At 29.9% G+C, this 22,138-nt stretch overlaps 1 protein-coding gene across 1 annotated transcript in view; it reads left to right on the plus strand.

Moving 5' to 3' along the window:
* mfr (ferlin family C2 domain-containing myoferlin misfire) overlaps window positions 1–22,138 on the plus strand; it is a 97,166-nt gene that overhangs the window by 46,543 nt on the left and 28,485 nt on the right. Inside the window, exons 23-40 of the mRNA XM_080164397.1 lie at window positions 247–313; window positions 525–576; window positions 1,274–1,339; window positions 2,480–2,576; window positions 3,429–3,499; window positions 3,968–4,080; window positions 6,080–6,146; window positions 6,417–6,488; window positions 7,621–7,669; window positions 8,560–8,653; window positions 8,907–9,013; window positions 12,059–12,118; window positions 12,691–12,747; window positions 13,037–13,116; window positions 14,756–14,828; window positions 20,582–20,685; window positions 21,323–21,419; window positions 21,869–21,951. Of these exons, the coding sequence (XP_080020523.1) occupies window positions 247–313; window positions 525–576; window positions 1,274–1,339; window positions 2,480–2,576; window positions 3,429–3,499; window positions 3,968–4,080; window positions 6,080–6,146; window positions 6,417–6,488; window positions 7,621–7,669; window positions 8,560–8,653; window positions 8,907–9,013; window positions 12,059–12,118; window positions 12,691–12,747; window positions 13,037–13,116; window positions 14,756–14,828; window positions 20,582–20,685; window positions 21,323–21,419; window positions 21,869–21,951 (1,409 nt within the window). The remainder of the gene's footprint in view (window positions 1–246; window positions 314–524; window positions 577–1,273; window positions 1,340–2,479; window positions 2,577–3,428; window positions 3,500–3,967; window positions 4,081–6,079; window positions 6,147–6,416; window positions 6,489–7,620; window positions 7,670–8,559; window positions 8,654–8,906; window positions 9,014–12,058; window positions 12,119–12,690; window positions 12,748–13,036; window positions 13,117–14,755; window positions 14,829–20,581; window positions 20,686–21,322; window positions 21,420–21,868; window positions 21,952–22,138) is intronic.

Below are 22,138 nucleotides of genomic sequence, written 5' to 3' on the forward strand. Positions count from 1 at the left end.
GTTAGCGAGATCCTTCGCTACAAACAAACAGACAGACAGACAAACAAACAGACAGACATCGTTCTATAAAAATAGTTAGGTAAAGAGGCTTTATAGAACACTATTTGCGTGTGGAGAAAAATTTGAAAAATTTAGTTCGCTGCACCATTAGAAAATCTTTTTAAGACACTAATAACTAACTAACAGTGCTCTGTATCTTTTGTAATTTATATTAGATTTTTGACAATACCTGAATTTATTTATTAGGTTGGGGACACTGTGATTGGTACACATTTCATTGATTTATCTTCCATATCAGATGATAAAGCTAAAGGTATATATTCATTACAAAGGCAACTCTTAAACTAGAAATTTCTATTTGTTTTTAATTTTTCTACCTTTTACTTAATTATTTATTCCTCTGAAAAAAATATTGCCTTTTTCCAGCTTTAAAAAACTTAAATTTATGCTGCTAATTTAATGACTGGGTCAAATTTATACAAAATTATGAATAGATCATTTAAATTTAAAACTCTTTATTTTAGGCTTTTTACCTACATTTGGTCCTGCTTTTATTAACATGTATGGTTCAACAAGGTAAGGTTTCTTTTAACTAGACTCTTTGCTTATATACTCTAGGAGTGAAGGAGTGAAGTTTTTCTGTAGCAGGATGACTGTTCGCAGGGGCGTCCAAGTTTTTTAAATTGGGGGGGGGGGGGTAAAATGGCGCGCGAAGCGCGCCGCAAATATTTTTTACCCCCCCCAAAAATTTTTACCCCGGGGGTAAAATTTGCTTGGGGGGGTAATTACCCCCCCTGAAATCTGTTGGCAGGGGTAAATTTAGTTTCCCCCCCCCCTTGGACGTCTATGACTGTTCGTCAGCCTGTATTTATCTTTCCCTTTACTTATCGTTTTTTATCTATCCCATATTATTGGTTTTATACAGATACTATAATTAGGGATTGTACATATGCAATTTTTGAGAACATTTTTATTACTATATAATTATACTATTCATCTGATTTCATAGGACAACAATTTATAATAATAATCTCTGAAAGCAAGTCTTAAAATAAAAGATTTGTCTTTTATTTCCGCAATTTTGCAACAAATGTATATACAATTTTTGTTTAGACTTATAAATTAATATGCTGCTTTTCAGCTACTGATGTTCTGCAAGTGCTAATGTTCGTTTTTCCAACCATCTGATTTTTGGGCCTTGCTTTTATTGGTGTTCTCATCCTTTTTTTCTAAAGTTCTGAATTTTAATGTAATTTTTTATTATTATTTTTAGAGATTACAGTCTGATTGATGAAAATTCCTCCTTGAATGAAGGAATTGGGGAAGGAGTGTCATACAGGTATTTATTCATCTTCAGCAGGGGTACTCTTTAATTGGATATAGAATTTACGTGGACATTATAACAGGAGAAAAATTGTCGTCATAGACATCACTCATTTGTCAGTTCGTTTATCCAGTAGGAGTAGAGGGGTTGAGGTAAAGGGGGGGGGATAGGCAAGATAATTATTTTAGCCAGCTACAAGTTTCACTTTCTTAGATTACATGGTAATCTGATGTAAAATCCTAGTAATAGTAAATCCATTACTCTTAACTACCTGCGATTGTATATTGTCTTGAAAAAAGGAATTGGTAAGGAGTATCCTACAGGACTTGTAGTAACTTCTTTCAGCTTTCCTTCCACTGCACTGGAAGTTTTCATTTTCATTTCCTTGTGTATATCCACATATCTTCACTTATTTAAAAGAGAAAGAAAGAGAGAGAAAAAAGAAAAAGAAAAAATCACATTTCCCACGGAAATTTTATCAATTTCCTTTCACACTTATTGAAAAATTTCTCCGATATACATCAGGGAGGGAGAGGACAATGTCAGTTAAATCAGTCTACAACCAATTTTTCAAAATTCCAGTACTTTTTGTAACTACCAATAGATACAAATACAACTTGTGCAGGGTGGGAGGAGGAAATAATCTCTTGATCCTTGGGTATACATTTATTTCTGTACCTTCGATCATATGTACTCCAATAATATTTTACCGATTTGGTCTTGTGTACTTTAAATTAGAACAGAAGGAACAGAAGAGTTGTCTTGTACAGGAGTAACGCAGCAATAACAAACTAAATAATAAAATAAAATAACTTATATTTAATATAGTAAATTATGTAGAAATTTTATAGAGCGTTTTATTGACCGTTGTTATTTGGGGATCTTAAGGGATAAGACTATGAGTAATAAATATATATATATATATAAATCCTTAAGAATGATAAGCAAAAGGACCCTCTATAATACTTGAAATTATTGGTTGAAAAGTTTGGAACCAACAAATCAAATTTAATACAAGTACCTAATTCTTTGAGTGAACTAAAAACATAACTTGGTTTAAAACTTTGGATACCATTGTAAATACAGTCCAATGTGCCCTCCCTCCACTGAAAAAATGTTTTATAAATTAAAATCAAAGAAATCTTCATATTTTAGGGGGAGGCTGTTGATAGCAATTAAAACTGAGATATCAGATAGTATAGATACTGCTCCAAGTGAGGTCGAAGTTGAACCTACACATCCTATCAATGAGGTATTAATTTATTTTTCAATGAATCTAAAAAAATTAACTTCTATCATATGAAGCAAAGGTATGCCGAAGGAGTAGGGAGGTGTTAACAACCTATCCTTTAAAATTTTTATGGTCTTCCTCTTTTTTTTCACCTCGTCAATGTTTACAAAAAATCATGTGCACTCCACTAGTTCCGAGGTATTATCTAGATAAATAAATTGAAAATGACGGCACTAGAAAACAAAATGCCTCTTTCAGTCAGTGGTGTGTTCAATCCTCTTCCCCCCAAACTAAATTTTTGATTAATAAAACAGGAAACCAGCGTTCAGTATGGAAAAGTATAATAAACATGGATGACAGCATCCATAAAAGCGAAGCACTGAAACGGTAGGACAAATGGACATTAACAATTTGTATAGTGTCACAACTGAATAATCAGAATATAAATGTATAAGAGTCGAAGCAAAATTGTAAGTAAATTTGTTGAAAAACTGCTTCGCTTATAACATTATACTTTGTTGTCCCAGGAATCAATATACCAAATATCAGATCAATCGGATGATTAGATCACATAAAAATTTGTTGTTAAATTTTTTTTAAAAAGTCAACATGTTTAAAATAGACGTACGGACATTTTGGTAATGATTATAGAGTTGCTACGCTTTTAAAATCGTACCTAACTACTAAAGGAATCACCATGCAAAGTTTGAAATCGATAGGACAATTTTAACATGCCTAAATTAACGAAAAAAGCTATCCGTTGGTGACGGACTTACTGACGGACGTACGGACCGACCCTAATTATAGAAAAGCTTCGCTTTTTAAAAGGTAAAGAAATAGAAACTATAATATACATCACTATTTTCTTTTTAGGCTGTGTATAATAGGAGAGAGGAATTCTTTCTATTTTCCACAATTCTTGAAGCTACAATGTTAGATAAAAGGTCATTAACATCTTCTTTGTATTTATTTTTATTAGTATTTGATAACTCATAGTAGTGAAGCTACTCTATAAATCTTCGTGTTTGTCTGTTATTGTTCTTTTTAATAATATTTAATGAGTCTAAGACTTTCATGAAAGATGGATTTTATTTTATTGTAGAAAAATTTCAAACTTTCTTTTTTAATTTTAAATGATATCTAAATATAAATTGAAAAGGAATAGTATTAAAATGTATGTATGTCCAGTAACATAAGCCCACAATATTTAGGAGGAACACTTTTGTCAAGGGCTTCAATATTCAATAATGCTATTTTATATTGGGGGAGGACAACCCCCCAAAGCAAAAGAGCCGCAGGAACAATAACTCTTGTCTCCAAACATTTTTTTGTTTCTTATCATTCAAGAAACATATACTCGAAAAACTTTTTATTAAGCTTAAGTTTAATTTTATAATTTTAAAATATTTTAGAGTTGCTGACAAAATGGTGTCTTTCGAAGTGAGTCTTGGCAACGCTGGTAACGGAGTGGATGGAGAACTTACTACTGGCAACAAGAGTGAAAATTTTGATAATGATGATGAAAGTAAGTTTTATTTAACCCACCTATAACAATTTGGCGTAGAATTTGTAACAATAAAAGTGAGTAGTCATAATGTAATTAGTTAAAAGTTTTATTAGCAATAATTTTTAGTTTTTTTTTTTGACATTATTTGTCATTTAGTAGACTGAGATACTTTTATATATCTTCTGAGGCCAGCTCAAGCTCAAAGTTAAAGCTTATTATGACTTGACCCACTATCCCAAAAGAGCTTCTCGTTATTCGCGCAGTAAAGCAGGTGTCCCAAATTAAATCAACTTATTGAATGACATCTTCCTATCTTAAGAAAAATATTGAATATATTTATGATATGTTAAAAGTAGATTTAAACAAATGTATTTCATACGAATGATACCAGTTTTGACAGCGAAAATTATGGTATCAAATATAAGTCCAAACCACGGCATAACTAAAGAAGTTAAGAATTGTATCTACAGTCTTTTGTCGGATATGTTACCCTGTAAAAAATTATTCTTGTACTTTAATTAATTTTGCTTAATTTGTTTTCAGTGAAAATTAAACTAAAGAGCTAAGTGTTTAATTGTTTCCTAACTCTTGAATAAATTAACAACAATGACGACAGAATTCATTAAGTAAAAGCTACAAACATATTTTGAATGGTCTTACAAAAACTTTAGGATGCGTAGCATCTCTTCAACTTATTTTTTGACCCAACCCAATTTCGCCTGCTAAGTCTGGTAACAATAAACTACATTAGCAAGTTCTGAAAAAAACCCAGAGGTTAGATTTATAAACGGATATTTTTTGTGGGTATGTAAGGCTCCAAAAATAGTTATCAGCCTTTTCATGACCTTTGAACAGATTCTGAAATAGACATAAATATTATCCCTTTTTCTTTTAAATTTTCAAGACTAAAAGGTTAGGTAGGTAACTAATTCTTATAGACCACTATTTTGTTTACTTGCTTTAAAACTTTCTTCTGAAATACTTTATTACTATCAATTTGTTGGTTGTGATAATTCATAATTAATTAACTGTCTAGTTTCGTTAAAACTCTGAAGGAATATTTTTGAATATCATAAGCAAGATACGTCATGTATCCTTTAGTGAAACATATTGTGGTACTGAGTCCTGTCAAACATAAATGTTGTTATTATATCACATAATATTTATAAGATAACGTCAACTATGACCATTTTAAAAAAGTATTGGTGTCTTTAGAAAACAGTATTTGTATAATATGTCAGTTTGTTGAATGCAATACATAAATTCGCATGGATCTAAAGGGATAAGACAATGAAATTAGTAGTTGAAACTTTGAACACTCAACTTTATGAACTAACCAATCAAAATGCAAAGCCAACAAAGTTGTTAAGCCAATGAATAAGAAGACGGTAATATAAATCTTTGGGAACTATTGTAATAGATAGCCTTTTGTACACTCTCTCTCGCTCTGATAAATTCGTCATATTCCAATAAAATTACAAATCGATATACAGTTTAAATGTTAAATTTTATTTGACTTGCTTATATTTTTTGTACATTTTTCCTGTGCTTTTTTGCAAAGTTGTCTGAATTTAAAGTTCGATTCTGACTTGTATAAAAACGAAGGATAATGGTGAATAAAGTATAAAAGTTTTAATGAAAATCTCATCAACTTTATTATATCAAACTATTAGCTTTTCAAATATGTTTTTAAATTTTACAACAACACTTTTATATAAATTGTTCTATTTTTGAAAAAAGAAAAAATAATATATATGATATAACAAAAAGGACAATTATGCCCAATGGAAGCGAAGCAATTATAAACTAAGAAAATTTAAATATCATATTTAGAATGAAAATATATAATTAGGATGAAAATTTGGGAAAAAACGATGGTAAAATTATTTGGGAAAAAAATATTTTTTGTGTTTACCAATTATCATTGTTTTTCAAAAATCGGACAAGAAACATAATGTGAGATTTTTTTGCCTTCTTACAAATTAGTTCTCTGATTGATTGATTTAAATATTTCAAGGAGAAGATTTGCTGCGAGCTACATGGTTGAGTACTACACCTCCTGTTAAACCTATGTCGCATGACAGGTACAGGTTTTTACTTTAATCCACTTTTTATTTGTTGTTGGTTTTTATAAGAATACTATTTTTTCCTTTTATGTTTCCAAGAGTTTTTGTAATTTTATTAGAAAAAAAATGCGAAACTGTTTATTATTGGTGGAAAAGTAAAAGGCAAAATATGTTTATTTTCTTCCATGGCATAAATGGGTAAAATCAAACCTAATAAAACAACAATCATTGACATAAGCTATTTTAGTTTTTTGGTTGTTTAATACTTAATTTTCATTCTTAATTCAGACAATATTTTTACATGCCGTACTGGGATGCGAAGCCTGCTCAGTATATTCGTGTCAGCATGCCAGACCATAGGTAGGTACCGACAGACCATAATTGGATATATATTTTACTAGTTTATTACATGTCAGACTGTGAGACAAAAGGGAAGATCACCTGCAAGTAATGTAAATGTTAATTAATCTGCAATACCTTAATTAGATTATCATGATTACGTACAAAATCTTTTTTAATAATTAGTAAATTTTCAGAACAAATGCCATATACACAATCCTAATCTATAAAATTTCTTGTCTGAAGCTTAAGATTTGATTAATTACTTAAATGCTTAAGTACTCCTTTTTAGGGAAGCTTAACATAGATCCTACACAGTGCCTTCAAGGTGCTTTGACTTTAGTGTCAGAACCTAAATTGGGACATAGTGCATTTCATTACTCTAGGTTAGGTAACTTTATTTCACTTTTCAATAAAATCTAAAATGCAGCGGTTTTTGAGAAAATTAGATTTAAAAATTTTAAGTTCAATTTTCACCCACTAGGAGTTACCGCATAATCATTACAAGAAAAGCAAAGATTATTCATTTAAAATTTTGAACAACTTTGCTTTTATAAAGTTCTTCATAAAACCACTCCTAAAATGAGTTAATTAATGGCCATTTTTATCAATTGCTTTGCTAAGGTCACGGAAATTCAGCCTTAAATAAATCATATATAGAGAGGTTTTATGACTGACTTTATAAAAGCAAAGTTGTTCAAAATTTTAAATTAATAATCTTTGCTTTTCTTGTCATGATTATGCGGTAACTCTTAGTGGGTGAAAATTTAACTTGAAATTATTAAATCTAATTTTCTCAAAAACTGCTGCATTTTAGATTTTATTGAAAAGTGAAATGAAGTTACCTAACCTAGGGTAATGAAATGCACTATGTCCCAATTTAGGTTCTGACACTAAAGTCAAAGCACCTTTGAAGGCACTGTGCCTAATTTTAGATTTAAGCTTTGAGATTGTTTTAGACTATTTTTTTTGTCTTCTTCTTAATCACCCCTATGATACATCTTGTGCTATAGTATTATTTTGCTGTAATTATTTTGAGTCTAGTTTAGGAGAAAGGGCATCTTTTGCAATAGTATTTTTTGCTAATTTTATGACTATAGACAAGACTAATAGGTTGGTGGAAGTTATTTTCATACCTTTTGTCTTTTTTTAGGAGGCGGATGTATATCAGTAATTGTATAGGAAAGATTGCTGACAAATTGGTGAGTAAGCTTAAAACATTATCACAATACATTGAATCAGGGATTGTGGGGGGATACTTGTTCCAAATCTTTGTACACTTTTAGCCTATAAAAACTTTACATAGGATTAATGCAGGGATAGGACAATAGAATGAAAGAGTTACAATGAGAATATAAATAATGATTAATTATAATCAATGTTAGCAAAATTTGTATCTAAGTGATTCTTAAACAACAATATATGCAATTTTATTAATTTCAAATAAAAACATTTTACTTTTAATATTCTACTTGTCAGTGTATTTTCTTGAAAAAAAAAGAAGATTCTGTCTGTTTAATAATTCAAAGTGTTTACAACTATGCTTGTCAACAGATAAAGCTTACAACTAAATTCTTTTTACAACATTTTCATGATTTTTTCATGTAAAATAAAGATGACATTGTAATACTTCTTGAATATATTTTAGTTTGAAAATAGTTAGGATCTTTTAACTCCGCTCTTGGCTCTACTACTAATATTTTTTTTAAATATCATTTTGTTAAAAAAATGTGCTTAAAATTTAAGATAAACCTACAAGTATAAGTATTCTTACATTCAAGGCAATAAAAACAAAATTACTTTTTAGATTTACTTTTGGACATTTTAAATTCTTCAAGAGGGTCTACTTGGTACAACTGTCCATGAGTGATAATATATATTAGGAAGAAAACCTACACTTTGCACAGTGTACACCCGTCCATGGATGCACCTGGTACATCTGTCTATAAATAATATTGTATATCAGGAAGAAAACCTGCACCTGGTACATCTGTCCATGGATGCACCTGGTACACCTGTCCTAAATAATATAGCATATCAGGAAGAAAACCTGATCCTGGTACACATGTCTATAAATAATATTGTATAACAGGAAGAAAACCTGCACCTGGTACATCTGTCCATGGATGCTGAGCTGGAGTCATCAGAGACAAAACTCAGGGACACATTTGATGCTCTTCACCAAGGTAAGCCATTTTAAAAATTTCAGTACAAGTTGTTTGAAAACATTATTTCAATTTTACTTGATCCTAATTTTATATTTTTCTATATCTTTCAAACATTTTTACCATTAAAATTTGAATCTGAACAAGACGATTATAATGGTATAAATTGAATGAGGAATTTGGAACTTGGGCCATTTTATGTATTTATTGAACCAATTTTATATCATAAAATCTCATTTTACCAACAAAATGTTAAGAATTTTTCTTCTTTTAGATTGCAGCAGCTTTGTTAGCTTGTGTAAGACACCAAACACAGGAGTATCAGCCACTGGTAAAACAAGACTTGACAAAGAAAGAGTGGCTCTTTGTATTGCAGAAATGGTAACTCTTTGTAATAATAATCAATGATTTACAAAATAGAGACTCTTTGCATCAATTGAATGCCTGAGCTGGATCTTTAAATGTGTAGCCGTTGGCGTGGCTGTAGCCGTGGCCGGAGTCATGGCTGTAGTTGTAGTTGTAGTCGCTTTAGCCACACTAACGGACTGTGGTCACTTTTAGCGTGGTTAACCACGCTACGACTACGACCACGCGTTGCCAATATGATTTAAAGATCGCATTTTTTTTTGTGGCCACGGCAACGCGTGGTTAATATGATTTAAAGATCGCTATTAGGTTGGTGGCTGTAACTCTGACCACGACTACGGCAACGGCTACGCTTTTAAAGATCCAGCTCTAAACTATTTTGATGAATTTTTGTAGTAAATTAAACTAGACTAGATTTTATCTTCGTGTTATGCCCAGTTCACAAATAACTTTTAAAGGTCGACCGATTTTTTCTGATTTAATGAAGGAGTGATGAAAGAGTAGTTTTCACTTGAGAGTAAGGAAAGCTAATATTTACACAACACCTTATTTTATCTAACTCTCATACAAAGAAAAGAAAGTTTGTATAATTTAGAAATATTGTGTACAATAAAAATTAATGTTCTTTAACTTTTTAAGTTAAAACAAGAATGATTTATCAAAGGTTTTTTCCTGCATTTTTTTTAATTTACTTTTTCTGTGCTTTCAAAAGAAAGCAATTTTAAATAAACCAGTTAAAGAGTTTCTCGTATTTATTCGAATCCGGTGGATAGGAACCGGTTCTCATTCATACGAAAAAACTATGTCTAGCATCGTATTATATCCAACTTTCTACGAATATAAAAATGTACAATCTTAAGATTAAAACCAGTTTTTTTAGCCCGTGCATACGGCACCTAGGGGCTAAAAAACTGGTTTTAATCTTATAATTGTACATTCTATATCTGCGGAAAGTTGTTTATAATACGATGCGAGAAATAACTATTAAAGTTAAAATAATATTATTATTTTCTTACTTTTTGAAAACATACAAACATATAACACTTTTACCGAGTAGCTTTGCTGCGACTATAATACGTATAACAGCAGAAGTACTGCAGTAATAATAATTCTTATATCTTGCACTTTACATACATCATAAGAACTTTCACAAGTTTAAAGAATCTATTTCAAACATTTTTCGACAACAAGTCTTCTATATACACTTTGTCTTTCCGTTAGTCCGTCTGTAGTGCTACGGAGAAAAGTTTATAAATTTGTTCTGCTTTTTAAACACTTTTAGAGATAATAATATTCAATTCAAAGAAAATATAGTATATAATATAATCCAGGCGGAGGAAATCAAATAAACTTTTCCACTAATATTTATTATCTACGAAAGGGATAATTTTATTGCAAATAAGAGACTGCACAATTCAAACCCTATCTCAAAATCCTAAAGATAAGCAAGAATGAAAGATTAGAAACGCTTTTGTTATGATTTGAGATTTGTGTTCATATATAAAGTGCATGTTTATGTGATCTTCCAAGATAAATATGACATTTGACAAATATTGTTTGCATACATTTTATTACAATTTATCAGGAAGGTCAAGGATAGGATAGTAATAGATAAATCAATATTACTTACAATCTTTACCACTAAGTTCAAGTTTTTTTTATGGCAGAACCTTACATATATATTTTCTTTGATTGTACTATCCCTATGACCCTGCATATATTGTTTGTAATATTTCTTTACTATTCACAATTTATTGAGAACCAATACTTTTGATCTTTTTCAATTTTTATTAAAGTCACATTGCCTTCTTTTTAGAATTCATTCTGAATAGATATACTAGTAGGATCTTAAAAACAAGTTAATCTAGATGTCTTGAATATATTGGAAGTTTGTAATCAAAAGTTTTCTATTTGTGCTACTAGCGGCTTCGCCCCAAGAGGTAATTTAAAAATCGGTTCAATGGTTACCGAGATCTTAAGCTTCAGACGGACAGGCATCAAGTTACTTTGTATTATATATATCAGGCTCGTGATTAGAACTGTGAGAGTATCAAGAATTTGCATCTGATTACCATGCAGAGTAAGGAACTAAGACAAAGGTTGTGTGATTCAAGTGTTGAATTTATTAGAATTATGCCAAATTTAATATGTAAGACAAGACCTTTAGAATTTCTGAAGCCTTAGTATACGTTTATATTAGAGAAAAAAATGTTATTCTTTTATAACAGAAAGTATAAGTGACAATTCAAGTAATACACAAAGGAACACATAAAATGGAAACAGTAGGTTCAATAATCGAAAACATAAAACTCTCATTTTTCACTAGAAAACATCTTTATCTAAAATAAGAGACATGTTTTGTGAATTATAAATTATTTGATAATTTCAGAAAAAATAGCATTTAAATTAAGACATTTTTAGGAAGGAATTATCAATGTGAAACAGTGTATAAAGATAAAATATTTAATTAAATCTTTGCTTCTTATATATTGATTATTTCTTATTTGCTTTGATTGCTATTGATAATGCCTTCCTTGTGTTACAGCCGCTCTTTTTCTTATTATTTGGCTGAATATTTGTACATCCATTCCAACAATAGATAAATGCAGTTTTTTATTCATTATCTTCTACGTGGAACTAATACTTATTAGGAGGCTAGATACTCTATATTTCTAGCAGCTATATTATGTTCTATGTCGAACTAATACTTATTGGAAGGCTAGCTACTCTACAATTCTAGCTTCTATATTGTGTTTTATGTATGTAGAGCTAATACTTACTAGGAATCTAGTTAATCTACAGTTTCTTTATTAATTTGTGCTATTTAATATTTTGATTGGCAAAGACATGCCCTCCACTCCAATCATTTTTTCAAAAGTTAAAGCCTATCCTTAAAGATTATCAGAAATTTCAAATTTAGAAACCATTACCGTATTTCGTTAAAATCTTCCAAAACTATACAATATTATAAATAAAATAACCATTTTGTAAAATTTCCACTAATTTTGAAAAATATACAAGTTAATCTTTTGTTTAGATTAATAAAAAATATGATTTTAGGAAAACATAGCAACTCAATCAAGACAATGGAAGCTTGGTGTCAAAAAAGGAACAGTAAAGGTAAGTTTTTTTTAAGGATTGGGATTTTAGCGCTCATAGTTTCTATACCATATTTTCTTGGTATTTTCAAAACTAGTGCTTTTTGTTGAATTCTTAACTTATCCTAGTTAAACTGGAAAGATTGTGATGGCCAATAACTCATTTGATTTTTGCAAGACCATGTATTTGGCCATTACTCTATTAACACACCTTGTAGATGCATGCATAGCTCTACTTAATACCTGCTTTTTTTGTGCTTCTAAAGTAAGTATTTAAGCATCTTATGCTGAAATGTGGTCTGTTTAGCATTGCTTTTTGACAGAGTTATGTTAAGTAATAGCGGCGCGCCCCTAGCATCTAGGAACTCTGTATTTGAAGGGGAGGAATGCAGAAAAATAGCCTAAAACCATTTCAGGACATGTACAGGATATGTGTAATACGTGTTGTAAATGATACAGCCCATTTCTTTCAGGGAAGACAAGTCGTAATACTTTAGCAAAAAACTAAAAATTTATTTAACATACAGACCAAACAGAAGCATATTAATGTGAAACCTAAATCCAAGAAGAAAATTATGATCCTGTATTTTTCAGGAGAAGTACAAGGGAGCTCAGACATTTCTGGAAACTCTGAGAAAAATTATGGAAGATGTAAGACATTTATTTTTATTTATTCTTTTATTTTTATTCTTCACATGTTAGCAGCATTTTTTTCTTTATTTTAAGTACACCTTAAATTTCTTTTTAAAAACAAAATGTTTTGTCCATTTTTTCTACAAATGTTCTTTTAAAATTTTGATAACAGTTTCGACATTAATATTAAAATCCAAATTACTTAAATGGCTGAAAGTTGGAGGATAAAGAGTTCCCATGATGAAAATCCTATTTCATTAAGAGTCTTAACATCTAACAAATTCATAATGAAATATAATTTTTTTAGCCACAAGACAGTTTGCCTGATGTATTTGTCTGGATGCTTGTAGCTGGTAGGAGAGTAGCTTACCAGAGGATAGCAGCCAGGTAAAATTATGTTTATACTTGGATGCTTGTAGCTGGTAAGAGAGTAGCTTACCAGAGGATAGCAGCCAGGTAATATTATGTTTATACTTGGATGCTTGTGGCTGGTAGGAGAGTAGCTTACCAGAGGATAGCAGACAGGTAATATTATGTTTATACTTGGATGCTTGTAGCTGGTAGGAAAGTAGCTTACCAGAGAATAGCAGCTAGGTAAAATTATGTTTATACTTGGATGCTTGTAGCTGGTAGGAGAGTAGCTTACCAAAGGATACCAGCTAGGTAATATTATAATTATACTTGGATGCTTGTAGCTGGCAGGAGAGTAGCTTACCAGAGGATAGCAGCTAGGTAATATTATGTTTATACTTGGATGCTTGTAGCTGGTAGGAGAGTAGCTTACCAGAGGATACCAGCTAGGTAAAATTAAACTAACAGTCTAACAACTACATAAAATGATTAAAGTAAGAAAGCCAATAAAAGTATTAATAATTCAAACAAATGGCTGGGTAGAATGTTTGAAGAATAGAAATAGCGGTTACGAGAAGTGTTTTATCAAATAATGTTTGTTACTTTTTTACCCGTTTGGAGCAAAATGAATAATTGAGTATGTGCAAGAAAAATTTTTGTTGTATGGAAATTATGTTTTTGAATGTCTGATTTGTCCAGTGGCGCTACTACATATATTGTTTTTGTCATTTTTGTTGGTTATTAAAAGGAAATACGGTGCTTTCTATCAAGTGCCCTGTATCCAATATATTCTGACATAACCTGGATCAAAGGAAAAAAATAACACACGAACTCATTTCCATACCCTTCAATGCTTAACAAGGCATTTTTAGGGAAACCAACGCAAGAAGTTCTAATATTTCTAAAAATGTATGCTGTCAGATACAGAAAAGAACAAAACAGAAAAGTAGGAAAAGATAAATTATTTTGCTGACAAATATAAATTACACTGTAATTGTGAGTTAGATTTGGATATATTATCTAAATTTTCTTTTGTTGTTCTATCCCTGTATTCCTAAGAAACCAAGTTAGCACAAATAATAAATTATCTTCTTACTGTACACACAATTGCTGTGGAGAAAAATAAATATAATTATGGACTGTTGACTGAGCTTTTTAGCTTTAAACAATATCAAACAAAGAATAGGATATAATGAATAACTTTTCTTAAAGTTATTGTGTCTGTATGCTTTAAGATTCTTTCACCTTGTTCAATAATCTTGCATAAATTGCAAGTTCAATGTATTCCAAATTTGTTCCAAAATATCCATACCATACCAGCATACCCTTGATTTAGTCTCATATCTTGAGTGTTTTTAAGATAGTTACATACAATTATGAAATCTCATAAGCAAAATCTTAATTACTGATTAAAAGTTTCATTCTGAAATATTTGACGTAATATGCCTGGAGAATAAACGAGGGTAGACATAAAATCCTACAATTTTAGAAAAATGGGAAGGAGCTTTAAAAGTGGTTTAGCTATCCTTCCAACCATCAAAAATGTGATTTTTAACATTGACTACTTACTTCGGCCTTTGAAATTAGTTGAGCTGACAATCCTCTTACATGATAGCCTAATACCAGCCAAAACATTTATAAAGCTTCCAAGAAAAGCATATTTTTATTTGTTTAGAAACCTGTTGTACTCCTCCATAGAAGAAGAGAAGGGAACAGAATGTGGTACAGTTCAAACTCTGTTTCTCAAGGTATAGTTTCACTGCCTGCTCACACACTATATTCTTGGCAGGGAAGGGATGGGACAGTGGACTGGTAATTACACTGGTACCCAAAGTTTTATAATCAGATATTTTTTTCGTTGGCGTAAAAACTTTGGGTGCTCTGATTGAATTTTGGTTAATTGGTTCCAAATTATTAATTCTATTCAACAGAAGGGGTAAATTTGTTTATTATCATGGGAATGTATAATAATTATCGTCCATTGTCTTTGCCCTTAAGATCCCTGATTTATAGTCAAATATGTTTCCACCCATTTAACCCTGATAAAAATTTAAAAAGTCTTTTAAATGTGTTCTTTTTTTACACAACCTTTATGAATCTCTTAGTCCTTTACAAAATCTAGCAATTGAAAATTCATGCAAAATTGATTTTTTTAAAGATATTGTTGTTATACTTTTATCATGGTTTAGTTGGTCAAATTAACAAATGAATTATACTTAGATAATAAAGTTTACATAAGTTACTTTCTAGTTCAGTTTAAAGTTAAATTAAAGTTAAAGTTTTAGCATTTTCAAATATAAAAGAGGAAATGTTTTATAAAATTGTAGTTTTCTTTTTAATTTAGTCCATATTAAAGTTTTTTCTCAAAATTTCAATTTTAAAATTTTGCCTTCACTTTTCTTTAACTTTTGTTCTTTTATATTAATCTTTAAAGTTTAAAGTTAATTTTTGTTAAATTGTTTACAGGGAAAAACTTTGACAAGACATACCCTAACCATCAACCCCCCTAACATTTTATTACTCCAACCCCAATGATGTAAAAAAAGGCTTTTGCTTTATTTTAGTTAAGGTTACAATATTATGTATTTTTTTGTTTAAAGAAGTTAAATCACATTGAAATATTAACACAAAATTGCCCTTGTGAGTTAAATTATTTTAAATTAAAAAGATGCACATTAAATGTATTATCAATAGCCAAAGAAATGTTCTTTTTTAAAATATTAGACATGGCAAACAATAATGAAACTGAAGTTATAATTTAATTACTGATTTATTTCAATGGTCCCTTTCTACTTCTGTATCAGTTTATTACATGTTCGCCAAGTTTCAATATTATAATTATACACTTTGAAACATAATACATTAAGTAAAAGTATGATAACATCTAAAACAACTTAAATCAACAAAAAAGAAATATTAGAATTTAAGTGTTTATTTCAAAATTATAAATTAGATAACTTATTTTGAAATTAGTTAAAGTCTAATCTAAAATTTATTAAGATACTAGATATAATTTTTTTCTTCAAAATTAATGTAGATTATTAACAGACATTTAACTTATTTTTTTTGAAAATATTTAGAATTTGTTATTAATATAGGTTTTATAGATAGACCTTAATCATCACAACTTAAATATTAGGTTTTTTATATTTTTTTCTATTTTAGATATTTTTATTAAGTCTAAGAAGATTGATTTTTTTATTAAAATTACTTTACAAAAAGTTGACATTTTTTACAAAAATCATCATTTTCTACGCTGTAGTTTTCAAAACTGTATGATCCATGGTGTTGTTGTTGTTATCCAGGTGAACCCACAAAGCTGCAGCAGTAGCACTATGTCCCCGGCCATGGATCCCTCCCAGTGGGTCAGTCACACTTGCATCATGGACGATTTTATTTTCATACACGTGGACAAGTATTGGGAAAAATAAATAGTAGTTCTTAATGTTTTTGTTTTGCCTATATGTTTTCATATACTGGAATAGAACCAAATTTAATTTTAAACCCTCTCTTTATTTGACCTTTGTCATGTATCGCAGGTGTCACTTAAACCCCTCAATTATAAGAAATTTATTAGGGGGGGGGGGGGGTATTCAGATCATCTTTACTTATAAGCTATGGCTATTCTCAAACCATCAACAATTAGAACTCTTAACAATCAATCACTGATCTAGTTATTTGTTTTTCAAAATACTTGTGCATGTTCTTATTATATAGGACAATTTCATTAAGTTTGACTTGGAGAATGGAGTATTTAGGACAAGGTGCATGAGTTTTGTGCGAGAATAGTTTTTTTAAGATTAACCATTTTGTTTGTATGTCAACTCAAATTTCATATTTTTACCACAGATAATTAAACAAAACTATTTAGAAAGCAGTGATTGTATGCGTTGAAAATTGACAGGAAATAGATTAAATCTTGAGTTAGGTATCTTCTGAGTTAGTCTATGTTTAAGGGACACATTTTTTGTGAGAGATATGCTCACCAATTGGGCATGCTCCGAGTCAATTATTTTCATTTTATATTTGCTGCTGTTAGTTTATTTTTAAAAAAAAATTTATTCTTTTGGGTGGCCAAGTCAAATTTAATTGTGAATGATATGTTTGTGTTTATTTGTGAATCTTTCATAACTACGCTACTAGAGATATACAGGGAAAAGGAAAAAATAAATAAATCTTCTATCAAACCCATGATGAGGAGATTGATTTATCATCCATTTATCTATCCCTATCTCTTATTGCCTGTGTAGACAAAGTAGATGAATTCTTCTCTGCTATGATAAGTCTTTTACAGACTATTTTTCTTTTTTTTGTTTTGAGATTGAGACAAAGCAATGGACATTTTTTTCGTGATTTTTATTTCAAGATTTTGTAGATTCATTTTTTCTTTGTTTTATGTCTGTAAATGATATAAGAAGACAATTTTTAGAAACTTTACAATCTAATTTGATAAATTTTATTAGGTTTAAAAATATTATTTATCAAATGTTTGTGAAGTAACTACTTTTTTAATGCAAGGACAGAAAAAAATTGCATTGAAGATTTTTTTATCTTTCTTTCTATCTCTATCTATCTTCTCTCTATCTTTCTATTAGCATGGATTGAAAATCAAATTTAAGGACAAAAAATTATAAAATTTTGAAAATATGAAGAACAATTTACTTAATGAAATCTAAAACGCGGGAGGGACTGGACACAACAAATAGTGGGGAAATGTCAATTTATTTTAGATGGTTCTATCCCTGAATATTACAAATTCAAAGTCTAGACTTCACCTGTGTGAATATGACTTGTAGTTTTAATACAAACTGCATTCTTAAAGAGGCAAGTGTGTTCGCAGGCATTACCGCATTTATAGACATAAAACATATGGCGTAGCAATTCTAGTACAAAGTTAAGTCAGTCCGTTCTTCATCAGTATGAAAGTTACACAGAATGAGATGTATTAATTTGATGAACTTTATAAATTTAAAATTAAAGATCATTACGAAGTGATAAGAATGTATAAACACAATGACTAATTTATTGATTCTTTGACAATGTCTGTCAAAAAACTACAGTCAAAGACATATACAGGCTACTGCTGCTTATTCAAAGTCCCGCGGAGCAAAAATGGATGCGGTTTCTTAAAAGCCACGATGCTTGCTAATGTCAAGTCTTAGCACACACTACATATGAATTTATTGAGGCAGTTTGGCAATAATAATGTTTTATTAGGGTAATATAATAATTTTGCTTCTCGCAACAAAAGGTATATGTAGCCATATTTACTGACTTTGTAATTTCTCAAGAGATTTAGACTAAAAGCATTTTATTTTAAAATTGCTATACTATATAACATCTATTCAAATAACTATTATTTACTGCATGTTGATGGCTAATAAATGCCATATATCACATAGAATAAGGAATATGATTTTTATTAAAACGGATTTTTTTATTTTAATAACTATTCCTTTATAATTTTTTCGGCACTTGACGTATTGTGTATTAATATTATAACAATAATTTTAATTAATGATGCATGGCAGAAAGAATTATTAACTTATTAACTAATGTACGTGAACTGTGTTTCCGTCTTGGTCATCATTTTACTGCATGACCTAAATTATAACAGTTACTTGTTCTTTACAATTAAATTTTGTTAGGTACGCTACTATTTTGAAGATTTAAGATAAAAATATCCTTATTTTGAAAATCATTTAGAACATAATTTAGTGTAAGTTTGAACTAAGCAAAGCATTCGATTATTTATAACCCTCAAATACCAACTTGAGCGTCCTATGATGTACTAACAAATATTTTTCTTCACACTTTGTAATAACTTTGAAAACATAGATTTTCTTACTCATAAGACCTTTCTTCTTTTATAATAATCCACAATTGGTGGATATAAATAAGAGACCAAAAGGAGAATTTCACAAAGAAGAATTTGTTAAGAGATGAATTACTTTTCAATTCTTTTATATTACATGTTTAGCTTGTTTATAATAATGTTTGATATTTTTAGAAAAAAAATAATTTTATCAAATCTACCAAAGGCATAATTAAACACACAAAAATTTATGATGGAATACAAATTTCTTGTCCATTGATCCTTGTATCTCTGAGAATTTCTTGGTACTTAATCATCGCATATAAGTGTTTCTTAATAATCCATGGTGGATAAATTTATATAAGAGTTGGAACTACAAAATAAAATGCCAGTTTTTATTAATGCCAGCGTACTTTAATTTCATAAGTAATTTTTGTATGCTATGATTAAGCCTATAGAAGCTTTGTCCCATACTGAAGTAGAGTTAAAATCAGTAAATATTTATTTTTGATAAGTATTGTAAAAATTTCATATAATTTTTTAGACACCTCTCATAATCAATCTCAATGATGATAAAAAAGTGTGATAAACATGAGTAATATATTATTAATTACGCAACTAGACGTTTTGGGTTACGCAGAAATTTATATTTTAAAAAAGTTTGAATGTCCTTTAATATAATTAACTATTTTTGTATAAAGCTAAAGATCTCGTAAAATGCTGGTAAGAATTTGTTTAAATCTACAGTTAAGCCTTGTAGTGGTTTTAGACTGTTTTCCTGACCTCACCTACCCCTAATAGCTAAGGGGGAAGCAACTAGTATTAATTTTTGCATTAGTAATCTTATATCAAAAAACAAATTAAAAGAAATATTAGCAGCACGTTTTAAAATATGCTCAATCAAAAGTATATGCCAATATAATTGAAAAACCTTTTTTCAGTACAAAAGGTTGTTATGTGGTTTTTGACAGTTTTAAAGCATGGTGCATCGGTAAAGAAGGAATATTTCATCTAAGGAAAAACCAATTTCCCTACAACTTTTCTGCCAGTAAAATGATCATTGATTCGCAATAAACTTTAGTTTATAATTGTTATCAATACAAAGCAATTTTTGGACTAGTTTAAAAGTTTCTTCAGATATTATATTCCTTCTTGAAATTGAGTAATATAAAAGATTGCATAAGCATGTCAAAAAATGTATTTGAGGTATCTTTAGGTTTAAATCAAAACTATATGCATCAACTTTTCTTACAAATTTTTTAATCATCCTATTTTTAAAGGACAAATTACTATATAAGATTATTATTTTGAAAATCTAGAATTTGAAAGTGGAATAACATAAAATATTAGGTTTGCCTATCTACTCCGCGAGTTTAGCTTTTGTGCTATTTTTGGTAGATAAGTAAACCATTTGAGATAGGAATACCAAAACAATTTTGTGTGATTCCAAGCCGATGTTTTGAGGAGGCGAAAATAGACATGATGGAAAAGAATTTTATAATAATTTAAACCAGTGGCGGGAGAGGGTGTTAACTACTCTTTTAAATGTCAAATTTTGCAGGCATGTCTTCCCGTTTTTCACTTTTAAAAGGTTCCACACCCCCCCGGTGAATCGCTGTGCACGCCACTGATTTAAACCAATTTACCTTTCTTTTTTGAAACAATTAATTTTTTTTAAATTGTTAGTTTGCTGGTAAGAAAAGTGGTACAAACAATAGTTGGATAATCCAGGCCAAAATTCAGATCTACCTTTGGTTGGGCCTTCTCAAACATAAAAAGTGTTATCCTAGGTAGGTTTATACAATATTTAATAATTATCTTTATTTATCTATTTTAATTAAAGGTAGCACTGATATTTGAACACTAATCTTTTTCTTTCCAATTTAAAAGATTTAACCTCTAGATATTTTAATTATTGAACAGTATAATAAAGTTAGACACAATAAAAACTGTCCCGAATTTGTATTAATTTTGAGGAACACGACTCCAGTGACGTCATATTTTTCTTTTCCGAAAAAGAGAAGGGGGGAAGAAAATCTCTTCAAAAGAGATGGGGAAAACCCCCTTTTCTCCCATCTCTTTTTTCTTTCCCCCTTCCCTTTTTCGGGAAAGAAAAATATGACGTAACTGGAGTCGTGTTCCTCAAAATTAATACAAATTCGGGACAGTTTTTATTGTGTCATAAAGTTACCATGCTAGCTACCAAGTTATCGAATGAAATCGGCTAATGTTAGCAAAACTGTTTCTTTATTTAAAACTCACGTCATTTGGTCGTGTTAAAGTACACAAGAAATATACATACATATATAGAAGCTTAAAGCCTAAAATAATAAATAATATTTTTGTTATGGTAATTGGACTCATTGATTGACAGGCCTTTTATATAGAGTAGCTGTGCTACTAATAACATACTTGAATTATCTTTAGTGGGTTACCGCCTGGATTTCAGCTAACCAATGAGATTCTGAATGCCGAGAAGCCAAATCTTCTTCCCCCTGAGTTTATCTTCTACACAGAGAAACATGTAAGTATTATGAACTGATGGGGGCTTTCACAAATAGTGCCTATGCATAACCACTGCGGGACTACCCATTACTCAGTGTAACCTAATCTAACCTAAAGTAATAAACAAACAAACAAAATAACTAACCCCCACATCACTTTGAACTAATTAAAAAAATCAAGAGTGGGGATATCAGTGTTCAAAAAAGCACATTGTGTAAAAGCACCTACTGTAGTTATGACAGGGGCATGGCATTAAAAATAGGATTTGGGAAATGTCTTGTCCGTAAGCAAGGTGTAACTATTTACAATGCACGGTAAAGGTATTAAGACAAATGGCATGAAGTTGTATTGTATATTAAATGTTTTTTTTTAATCTTTCAAAATTTTTCTAATCAAAAACATAGAATATTAAACTTAAGCTTAATTTCATAAATAAGAATGAAAATTAAACGTCTTTTTGTTTTTTAGTATTTCCAAATGCGTGCCAACGTATACCAGGCAAGATCAATTATTGGATCTGATAATTCTGGACTTTCAGATCCCTTTGCCAGGTAACAGTGCCTTTTCCAGCTGTCAGGATGTTTTCTGTTCGACCCATATCATTTGGAAAATTATTCTCACTGCTAATGTGTCAGACGTAAAACATTAATAGTATGCTTTACATAGTGATTTTCATATGCATATATCCAGACTTTATTGTGAATTTGATAAAAAAATATTGTACTGGTTCATCTCATG

Source organism: Acartia tonsa, chromosome 6 (genome assembly GCF_053477335.1).
Source record: "Acartia tonsa isolate MP-2025a chromosome 6, ASM5347733v1, whole genome shotgun sequence".
Taxonomy (NCBI): Eukaryota; Metazoa; Arthropoda; class Copepoda; order Calanoida; family Acartiidae; genus Acartia; species Acartia tonsa.